Genomic DNA, 11,853 nt, shown 5'->3' with positions numbered 1-11,853 from the left:
CACTCTACTCTCTCTAATCATATGATACTCGCAACAGATCTCTCAAAAATCTCCTCGCTGCTACCTAACCCCTCTGAAATATTCATAGCAGCAAGACTCCTAGACTCAGGCATCACATATCAGGCCACTCTAGTCCTAATAAGAATACCTAGTCTACTCTATCATGCATATCATTGCTCATCAGATAACATATTACATCATATGTTATAACACTTATAATGATGGTATTTTGGGAAATCACCGTTCGGGCGCTTGCTGTTCGTACACACGACTCTGCTCTGTTTATCTCGTAAGTTCTTCTATTGAAAACTTGTTTTATTATCAAAATTTTTCTCAAATCCTCGGTTTGAGTTCAGATACGCCCGAAGGTGCACCCGAATCCCTCAAACCTAGGCTCTGATACCAACTTGTAACACTGTAAAAATTAAAACATTTTTTTTTTACTTTTAAAAACACATTTTTAATTAAACAATTCGTTCACAAAACGTCATAACATCAAGTTTTCAAATCACAATGTCTCCCAAGATCAAAATACATCCAATTCCCATATGTGTGTACGAATCAAGCCGGCGCCTTCCCGCGGTCATCACTGGTACCTGAAACACATAACACTGAACACTGTAAGCATAAGCTTAGTGAGTTTCCCCAAAATACCACAATAATCACATAATAGCCACTCGAGGCTGTAACTCTGTTGACCCTTTGGTCAATGTGTCTCAGTGGGGCCCTCCAGCCCCAACTCTCTGTGGGCTCTCTGGCCCTAACTCTAGGGACCCGAAAGTCCCAACTCTGTAACTCTGAATCATGCATATCACATATCACAATAAATCACAACACATAATAACATGCAATCACACTGGCATATAACTCTATAATACTCTGTCTCTTAACTCTGTTACCACACTAGGTAAAGTATAGTGAGAAGACTCACCTCGGGTATCTCGGTAAATCTCTGACTCGGTAAATGCTGGCCTAGCCTCCGTCTAATCATATAAAAATAATACTCTATTTAGTATAACTCTCAAGGCTAGACTATGCTCTCTTATGACACTCTCAGAAGGGTAAAAGACCATTTTAACCCTCCCATAGCTCAAAGGCCCCACAATAGACCATACCCTAAAAGTCAACCAAAAGTCAACTCTCCGGGTTACGCTGCGCGTACCAGATGTGTACGCTGGACGTACCCGACTGCACCACAGAATCGGGGAGCGCCTCCCAGTACGCGGCGCGTACTAGGAATTACGCTCGGCGTACTCCCCTGCATCAACCCTCTTGCTCTTGAGGTCTTAATCAGTTAAGACCTACGTCTATATTTTAGATCTGACCCCTTCTAAGCCCCTTAATCCATAAAGTTGATGACTTTAAGCCTTTGCATGGCTGAACAAGTCACTAACTCCCAAAATGATCCAACCCTCCACTCTAGAAGGCTTAAAACACATGCATGACTCCAAAGTAACATCCAAGATGGGAACTTTATGGCTCTACATCACTAATAACACTGAAAAGGGACATATCTCGGACCATGGAGTACTTTACACTCATAAAGTCTCCACCTTTGGAGTTTTTAGCCCTAAAAATGACACATACAACAACAACCAAAAGAAGAGGAAAGTTTTGAACTTTATACCTCCAAGAGTAGCTCTTTCCTCTGTAGATCTCAGATCCAAAATGGCACCTCAAGCTTTAGCCTCCAAGTTCTCCTTTCCTTCTTCTTCACCAAGCCTCTAAAGCACCAACAAGCTCAAATCAACACTCTCACACACTAAGAACGATGGGGCTCTCTTTTAGGGTTTCACTCACTGATATGGAGGCTAAGGAATGAGCCATAACACCCTTTAAATAGTGCACAAGGAGGATTAGGGTTTTTGCACCTGGGTCGGGTACGCCCGACGTAACTCTAGGTTCGCCCAGCGTACCTTGCCGACTCCGCGTCCAAATTAAGCGCGTGAGTACGCGCAACGTACCCCCTTGGTACGCCCAGCGTACTCGCTTGCTATACATTCTCCACTCAAGGACTAAACATGGCATACAATAAAGACCAAGGATGAAAGATATGCACCTAAATCTCGGGGTGTTACATGTAAAAGACAAGACATGCTATGGGAAAGTCAAAGAGAAAGGGTGCAAATGTCAATTGGAAATGGTGAACTTGAAACTGGAAGAAGGTTAAACCAAGAGAGCTCGCTTATTTGAGTGGGAGATACAAGATGGGGTTCACATTTCAAAACCATCACAAGTTTGATGAACTTATTTCCGGAGGTTCGTCATGTTCTTGCTTATGTCGAAGAGGAAGGATCCACTTTAAGTAACCGAAATCAAGCATTTGGTATCTTAAAATATTTCAAGACATTAGATTTCGTGTTTACTTACATTTAATGTATGAAATTTTACACCTCACGAACGTATTGTCAAAGCATCTTCAAAAAAAGGATCAAGATATTTTAGAAGCGGCTTCTTTGGTTAGAGGGACAATGGATGCATCGAAGTCTTTAAGAGACACGGGGTTTGCTAAACTTTTATCGAAGGTATTCTCTTTTTGTCAAAAACATGATATTAATATTGTGGAGATAACGGAAAATTATGTCACATCAAGAGGCCATAAGACTAAAGTTACTAATCAATTTCATTTTGAAGTTGAAATGTTCAACACCATCATGGATATGCAAATTAAAGAATTCGGGGACCGATTTAGTGAACTTAGCACCCAATTACTAGAATACATGGGGGCTTTGAGTCTTTGTGATTCATTTGCTAAATTTGACAAAACAAAGTTGTTAAAGTTGAGTGAGTTATACACAAAAGATTTTAATGATGCGGAGAGGATGCAACTTGATGGTGAACTTGAAATATATTATCACGCTTTGCATAAAGATGACCGGTTCACTAGTTTGCAAAGAACTTCTGACCTTTCTCGTTTGATGGTGGAAATGGGGAAACATCGGTCTTATCCTATGGTTTATAGGTTGTTGAAGTTGGTTTTGGTTTTACCTGTTGCAACCGCAACAATCGAAAGATGTTTTTCAGCGATGAAGTTTTTGAAGATGGATTTGCGTAACAAAATAGGTGATGATTTTTTGAACGATGCCATGATTTCTTATGTTGAAAAAGAAGCACTTATGAAAGTGAAGATCAAAGATGTAATGGATCGGTTTCAAAAAATGTGTACCCGTAGATGTCAAATTTAGATATTAAGATGTAATGGATCGATTTGATGTACTAGTGCTTTTAACTTTTTTTTATGTTATTATATTCGGACGAAAAAAAATTGTGCCACTGCTGTGACAACTTTCTGCGTCCGCCACTGTGTGTGATAAACGGCAGGCACAAACGAGGTTAAGCTTGATGGATGAAATGGGATACCAAAACCCACCAAAGGGACCATTTCATGATTAAATCTCAATACTAGAACTAAAAATAATGATTTGTGCAAGATAAAAACTGTATTTTACTAAAAAAAAAAGAATAAGTTTGTTATAGTAAGAAATTTAATCTACAACACATCAAGTAATTAAATAACTAAATTAAATAAATTGATAAAATTGTAAATGTTTACCCAACATGGAGATATATTATAGTGAAATCTCCAGAAAAGTCCGAAAATTTTAGTCTAATTTATGAAAAGGTCTCAAACTAAATTTTATTTACAGAAAAGCACAGAATACCGGTTAAAACTTCGAAAAAACCCTTTTCGACCGGTTTCGCAGATTTTGCCGGTATTCTGTCATTTTCGTTAGTTTACTCAAAATATTGGGACTTTTCGAAAAATTACATAATAACCAAAATATTGGGACTTTTTTGAAAATTATCATGAAATTAATGGATATTATTATGAGTAAATTACTGAAATCGTCCCTATGGTTCAGTCAAAATTGCACGTTTGATCCCTAACTTCTTTTTTGCACTCGGATCGTCCCTGTGGTTTGATTTTGTTGCGTTTTTCGTCCCTTACATACATAATGTTAGGGACCAAACATGCAATTTTGACCAAACCATAGGGACGAAAAACACAACAAAATCAATCCATAGGGACGATCCGAGTGCAAAAAAAAAATTAGGGACCAAACGTGTAATTTTTACCAAACCATAGGGACGATTTCAGTAATTTACTATATTATTATTAACAAATCATTTATAAACATAAAAAATAGTTTTATTATAAAAAAAGAAATACATTTGTTGCTAATTTTTGGGAATAAATTGGTGGTCTAAGTACTCCTCTATTGTTTCTTGACCACTCAAACTCTCTACGTTTTTCCTATGCATTGTTGTCGGTATGATGGTGAGATGAACTTAGTTAGCATTCCTCTAATGTTGGTGTTCCTCTTATGCTGTTTAACCTAACTACCAGCCAACATTCATACCTTATATGTTAACAACCATCGGCTAACACACATCTATAAAATGTGAAAAGTGAACCGTGAATGATAATTTATATGGAAACAAGTGAAGGGTGATTATCTATTTAAATTTTCATTCAAAGTTTACTTCACTCTCGATAGATGTGTGTAATTTTATGGTTGTTACCGGGTAATGTTTGGAGTTTAGGTGGTAGTTAGGTTAAAGAACATAATGAAAGATCTATATGTTCGTGTAATGATAATTTCTAATAACACGTGATCATATAGCATCATGCCTAATAGCAAGTAGACACTTATTGATTGTATATTAATAAATATTATCAACTCTTGTATTGGTCACGCCTAACAAAGTACTTATCACTATGACACCCACAACAATACATAGGAAGAACATAAAGACTCTGAAGTGGTCAACAAACAATAGAGAAGTACATAGTCGACCATTCTATTCCTAGAAATTAGCAATAAATGTATTTCCTTTGTTCATAATAAAAATTATTTTTTATGTTTATAAATGATTTGTTAATAATAATATCCATTAATTCTATAATAATTTTCAAAAAAATCCCAATATTTTGGTTATCAGGTAATTTTCAGAAAAGTCCTAATATTTTGAGCAAACTAACTAAAAAGGACAGAATACCGGCTAAATCTACGAACCCGGCCAAAAATGGTTTTTTCGAAGTTTTAGCCGGTATTATGGGTTTTTCTGTAAATAAAAATTAGATTGGAAATTTTTCATAAATTAGACTAAAACTTTAGAACTTTTCTTAAGATTTCCCTTGGTATAAAAAACTTTATTCCATTTATGTAAAAACTAAAAAGCATCTCCATGGGATCCCGATCGTTGATCCGCAGCATCTCGATCGTCGATCAGTGGGACACACTGAGAAGTGAGACGATATAATACGACTCATTGAGGCGCACCGCTAGTCAAAACTCAAAGACTATAACCAGATCACAGTGAGTGTGAGAATTCATCTCCGAAGAAATGGCGATTACCCTCAACAGTGGTTTCAAAATGCCCATAATCGGATTGGGTGTGTGGCGTATGGAGGGTAAAGACATCAAAGATCTCCTCCTTAACGCTATTAAAATCGGGTATCGTCATTTCGACTGCGCTGGTATAATCTCTATCTCTATCTCTTTCGTAATTTTGGGGGTTTTGTTCAAGTTCATGTTAGCTTTTGTTTTCGGCACTGATGATTAGTGCTGGTTTTATGTTATAATTTGATCTGTTCGATATAAACTCTTACCGATTTTAGATGATTGGGGCAGTTGAAGTTTCGGCTTAAACGATTCATTTCTACACTTGTTTGATGATATTCTTAATGATTAAAGTTTGGGCTCAACAGATTTTGAGGTTTTATATCTGGCTGCGTTTGAAGAAAATCGAAGTTAGAATTACTTGATTAATCACAATTAGTTTCTGCAACATGTCGTAGTTCTAGGTTTCAAATTGCAAAGAACTTGGAATGAACACACATTTTGTTTTCACCCTTTTCCTTAATTACAAATTTACAATCATCTAATCGATACACACATGAACTAACGATTGTTTCTTGCAGCTGATTACCAAAATGAAGTGGAAGTGGGAGAGGCACTAGCTGAGGCATTTAAGACAGGATTGGTGAAGAGGGGGGATCTCTTCATTACCACAAAGGTTTTTTTTTGGTTTATCTCCTTAAATTAAACCGAACAATTTCTATAAATTTATGTTAACACTTTTCTTTTGTTAAATTCAGCTATGGAACTCAGACCATGGACATGTTTTGGAAGCTTGTAAAGCAAGCTTAAAAAAGCTTCAACTTGATTATCTGGATCTCTTCCTTGTTCACTTCCCCATAGCAACAAAACATACTGGTATTGTTATTATTATTAATATTATTATCATTAACCATTAAATTATTTAAATCTCTTTCTTGTTTTTATCGATTTTCTTCTTATTGTAGGAATTGGTACAACTGATAGTGCATTAGATGAAGATGGTGTTCTGGATATTAACACCACCATTTCATTAGAGACTACATGGCATGCTATGGAAGAAACTGTCTCCATGGGGTTGGTTCGCAGCATTGGGATCAGGTTATAAGTTTTTATCAGTTATTATTACTTTGACTTTGATAGTCAACTTTTAGCGACTAATTTTGGTCAAAATTATGCAGCAACTACGACATATTTTTGACTAGAGATTGCTTAGCATACTCGAAAATAAAGCCAGCTGTAAATCAGATTGAAACACATCCGTATTTTCAACGGGAATCGCTCGTGAAATTCTGCCAAAAGCACGGGATTGCAATCACGGCCCACACCCCACTCGGTGGCTCGGTGGCTAATACTGAGTGGTTCGGTTCGGTTTCTTGTTTGGACGATCCAGATCTGAAAGTAAGTTCTATCTATTAAATTACAATTTTGGTCCTTATACTTTACACAAAATCACAACTTCAGTCCAAAGCTTCAGATCCTCGTAATCTTTTCCTTGGGTTTGTGCTATATAGAATGATTTTAAATTTTGGAGTAAACTTGTAATTTTGAGTAAAGCTTAGGGACAAAATGCAAACTTAAGTAATGCTTTTGATTTTGTTTGTGATTAGGGTTTGGCTGATAAATACAAGAAGAGTGTTGCACAAGTGGTTCTTCGATGGGGAATACAAAGAAACACTATAATCATCCCTAAATCATCGAAGAAAGAGCGAGTCGAAGAGAACTTTAAAGTGTTTGACTTTGAGTTGACCAATGAGGATATGGAGCTTATCAAGGGGAAGGACCGAAAGTATCGGACCAATAACCCGGCCAAATTTTGGGGTGTTGATCTTTATGCTTAAATGTGAGGTTGTTTTTTAGGAGACTTGACGTTTTGAAATCAACTATGTTATAATTTGGTTTTCTAATTTATGCTTGTGGTTGGAAAAATGGTAAGCAATGAAGGTTTAGGGTTTGAGCTTGGTGTCGTGTTTGAAATGAGTTTTAAATTTTGAATCTAATTGCGATAACTATATTGTTATTAGTCCCTTAAGAGACTAAGGGGGTGTTTGGGATTGCGTTTGAAAAGTGCTTATTTAAAGTGATATTGCTAAATAATATATGATACTAACGGGTCACACTAACAACTTGATACAATTGATTACTTATTAGAAATTGATTTTAATAAATATTCAATAAAACTCTTATAATTAAATTGGAAATTATTTGTTTCATAGAAATAATAATTTTCATTAGCAAGTAACATTATATTATTTCATATGGTATGAATTAATAAGTCATGCACAACTATTTGGACTAATTGAAAATCTTTTTTCTTTTACTCAAAAGACAAAGTTTATATTTTATAAACCTTGAGTTTATAAAATTTGAACTAAGTTTCCTCTTTTTTATACAATTATTTAAATTTGCATAAAAAGAAGATAAATGTATGGCTTGCTCAAAAGTATACATGTCTTTATAAGCATGGGGGACACTCTTATGACATGGGGACAAGCTTGTGTTAAATGAAAGTAATTAATGATTAATAACTTCACTTTATGCATATAAATAAGAAGGCTTGCATTTGGCTAGATTGCTCATTCTTCTTCTTAATGCAATTGGCTAAAAGTTCTTCTTTTTCTCCCATTCTATCTAGTTTTGGTTAGAAAACTTGAAGAATACTTGCATCTTGAAGCCCTCTTTAAGTTAATATTGGTTATGAACTTAAAGCTTAAGGGTTTAAGAGTTTTGGACTAGCATTTACATCAAGTTGAGTCATTGTTGGTGCCTCAAAGGTTCCACATTCTTCATCAACTTCCAAGTCTCCTAAGAGGACCCAAAGAACTACAAAGGTCCTTATTTCTTCACCTCTTCTTTGGTTGGTGTTTTAATCTTTCTATAACTTGCAAGAAGATCCTTGGTGGGTATAGAATATTTATGTTATTTCAAAAATTAAAGTTTTCTGTTGCCATATTTTTCAAGTTTATGAAACTATTTTTGAACTAAAACCCAACATTTCATAGGTATTTGATTAGGAGAATAAGTATTGGACTTGACCCGCATCAAAAACCACTTTATGGATCGTAGTCAAGAGTGGTGTTTTGATCAAGGTTGTATCTTTTTAATCTTAGAGATGAGATACATATTTGGGACTTGAGGTGTAAGGATTGTTGTGCTTTTACATGGTTTAGCGTTGTTTCGTAAAAAGCAGTCATAAGAGCCATCATTGGGTATGACATGAACTACATTGATAGGCGTATGTAGTCAAGATGATCTTTGTATGCTTAGGCCTGAGATACATATTTGGGACTTGAAGTGTAGGAATTGTTATGCTTTGAAATGGTTTATTGTTGTTTCATAAAAGGCAGTCATAAGGGCCATCATTGGGTATGGCATGAACTTATAACACCCGGTTTCAGATTGGCCTTATTGCTAGGGGCTACGGCCCAATCATCATTTTTCATGGGGCTTAGGGCTTCGGAAAAAGAAGGATTTATCCCATTTTGGATGTAGTTGCCATGGTTTAAGTGATCCATGTATTAGATTGTGTCTTCGGAAGCCAATGGTATGACTGTAAACTGATATCTTGGTATTTTATGGTTTTGGATTTAAGCTCAGTTGGTTTTCGGACTATGTAAAGTTGATAGAAGTGTAGGGCTTCTCGTTACCTTTCTGTGGATATAAAGAACATCAAAAACGGAGTTGAAACGAAGAAGTTATAGTTGTTTGAAGTTGGAGTGGTTTGGGTGAGTGATAGTTGACTTGTTGACCGAGCTCATTTAAGGCTCACAATGTGAGCATGACATGCTCACGATGTAAGACGCACTTGATGCACCAAAACCCTTATTTTCGGGTATTTAAAGGTATGAGATGATTAGGATTGCTTCTCCTCAACCTCCTTCACCTCCAAGACCTCTGAGGAACCCTAGAATTGATCCTCTTGAGCCCTTGAGCCATTGTTGGTGGTATTGGTGTGTTATTGGTGTTTTGATTTCCTTGAAGAAGAAGAAGAAGCTCTTGTGGTGGTTCCTTTTGGCGTGATAAACCCTTCCGTGTGGATTGTCTGAGCTTGTGAGCTTCTGTAAGTCATAAGGATCCTATCTTTTTGAGTTAAGCTTGCTAGATCTAGGTTATGGTTTCTTTCTTTGCATGGAATCTTGGGTTACCATGCATGAAGTCCATAAAGTTGGCAACTTTATGGACCATTGAGTCATTTGATGTGTTAGAACCCTCATATCTGGATTTTTATGGAAGTTTTGGACTCTAAGCTTGAGTCTTGATCCTTTTTCCTCCATTTTGAACCAAGTTGGTGTTTGAGTCATGTATTGGACATACATGATTAAAAAATTTTGATTTTTATGGGTCTTAGGGTCAAGGAATACCTTCTAGACTGTCCCATGTTAAGGCTTAATGGATTAGGAGCTTAATGCTCATTTTTGGTCAGATCTGGACTTACGACGTCCGAAATGAAGCCTTACGACATGAGAGCGTGTTTGGGGAAGTCTTTGGGCCAAAGTCACGACCTCACAATGTGAGCATAAGGTGATCACGACTTGAGCATCACCTTTGCAAGTTTTGGAGTCTTTAATTCTTGACTAGCTTGGTATTGGACTTATCCTTTGGTTTGGGCTGGTAATGGACTAAGGATCTTAGATTAATGGACTTTTGGTTGGGCTTGCCTTGCTGGACTTGCCCTAATGGGCCTTGGATGATGAATTGGGCCTTAGTGGGCCTAATGTAGTTAGGCCTTTATTAGGCCTAATGGGCTTGGACCTTTGGGCCATTTGAAAAATCATTGGTTCAGAAAAGTAAATGGGCTTTAGGGAAAGGCCCATGAAAGGGTTTGGGCCCAATTTGGAAAATTAGGCCATTGATGGGTTTTATGGATTTGATAGTTTTGGGCCCTGGTTGTGAATCTTGTTGGACCAGGGGGTGAAACGGTCATTTCACCCCAAGTATGGTTTATGGGTCATGGTTTGGGACCCAATTGCTAATTGGGTGATATTTTGGTATTGATAGCTCGAGGAGTTACCAAGACAACAACTAAGGATTTCTTGTAGTGGACTTCAACAGTGTGAGGTGAGTTAACTTCCTGTATGTGTGGGTCAAAGGCACCAATGCCAGCCCATTAGTAGTTGTTTGTAGTAGAGATGATTGTCTTTGTGATAATTGTCTGGTATGCCACTATCTGCTATGTTTTATGTATTCATTTGCTATGGTATTATATGGTAGTGGTAGGGGTGAAATAGACCCAGTATCCGGTTGAAATAGACCGAATGGGAGGCCAACACCCATATATGCTCGACAGTATCCGGTTGAAATAGACCGAAGGGGAGGCCAGCACCGAGATATGCTCGGCAGTATCCGGTTGAAGTAGACCGAAGGGGAGGCCAACACCCATATATGCTCGACAGTATCCGATTGAAATAGACCGAAGGGGAGGCCAGCACCCAAATATACTCGAAAATATCCGGTTGAAATAGACCGAAGGGGAGGCCAGCACCCAGATATGCTTGGCAATGTATTTGTTGTATGATATGTGGTATGGTGGGGGAACTCACTAAGCTTCGTGCTTATGGTTTTCAATTTTGGTTTCAGGTACTACTTCTTCAAAAGGAAAGGAGTCGGCATGATCGCAACGCATCACACTATGATTTTCCGCATATGAGATCTTTGGGAGTTGTACTCTAATAATATTTTCTATGACATGTTTTGGTTATTTGAAATACTGGTTTTTTATTATGAAATGAGTTGACACTATTGATGTTTCAGACTATTGGTTTTTATAATTACTTATTTAAAAATGAAATTTTTGGTTCTGAATTTTGGGGTGTTACAGAACTACATTGATGGGCATATGTCGTCAAGATGGGATTTGTCCCTCTTATTCGTTGAGAGCATGACATTTAAGGCCTTAGTTAAAGTTAAACAGTAAATGAGATTGATCGCGATTCATATCTAATGTTCGACATGATGTCTGAGACAAAGGAATAATTTATACCACACCTTTAGTAACAATTGCAGCTTAGAGCTCCTGGAATTGGCTTTTGATGAGATGACACCCTTCATATGTTGTTAGGGGTAGTAGCCCATTTCTAGACGTCAACTACTGTCTATGTCAGTCTATAATGAATATTGTGCAACTGAGAGATTGTTGGATCTATATGCCCCAAAATCATTATGGAGTAATATTGCTAATAGTATATGATCATATAGGGTCACACCTTTATCAAGTTGGCATATTTTGTCTATTTATTATTAATGTGATTATTAAATAATAATATCGATTTTTGTATTTAATTAAGGCATAATTATTGTTTTGTGAAAATAATAATTTTAAGAGAGTATAACTAGTTATTATTCCATATGATATGAATTAATAAGTCATGCACAATATTTTGGACTAGTTGGTTTCTTTTGTCTTTTACCTAAAGACCAAGTTTATATTTTATAAACTTGGAGTTTATAAAAAATAAAGAATTATCCTTTTTTCTTGAGGTATGGCCTAAAATATTAAAATATGGGGGTTGCT

The 11,853-nt window shown here is 36.6% G+C and overlaps 2 protein-coding genes across 2 annotated transcripts; both read left to right on the top strand.

Moving 5' to 3' along the window:
* Nucleotides 1-2,375: 2,375 nt before the first annotated feature.
* LOC145067839 (uncharacterized) lies at nt 2,376-3,185 on the top strand. Its single transcript, XM_079014878.1, has one exon. It carries the CDS (start codon nt 2,376-2,378, stop codon nt 3,183-3,185), a length of 810 nt encoding a protein of 269 aa, XP_078871004.1.
* A 2,094-nt stretch (nt 3,186-5,279) lies between these two features.
* On the top strand, nt 5,280-7,302 carry LOC145068771 (NADP-dependent D-sorbitol-6-phosphate dehydrogenase-like). Its single transcript, XM_079015768.1, has 6 exons — nt 5,280-5,482; nt 5,927-6,021; nt 6,104-6,221; nt 6,311-6,443; nt 6,524-6,743; nt 6,953-7,302. The coding sequence occupies exons 1-6, from the start codon at nt 5,350-5,352 to the stop codon at nt 7,181-7,183; spliced, it is 930 nt and encodes a 309-aa protein (XP_078871894.1). The 5' UTR covers nt 5,280-5,349; the 3' UTR covers nt 7,184-7,302.
* The last annotated feature ends 4,551 nt before the right edge of the window (nt 7,303-11,853 follow it).

The sequence above is a fragment of the Lactuca serriola genome, chromosome 8 (assembly GCF_051521515.1).
Source record: "Lactuca serriola cultivar US96UC23 chromosome 8, Lser_US96UC23_V15, whole genome shotgun sequence".
In the NCBI taxonomy this organism is placed as follows: domain Eukaryota; kingdom Viridiplantae; phylum Streptophyta; class Magnoliopsida; order Asterales; family Asteraceae; genus Lactuca; species Lactuca serriola.
The sequence above is the reverse complement of the archived record's forward strand: the minus strand, read 5'-3'. Positions and strand labels throughout refer to the sequence as shown.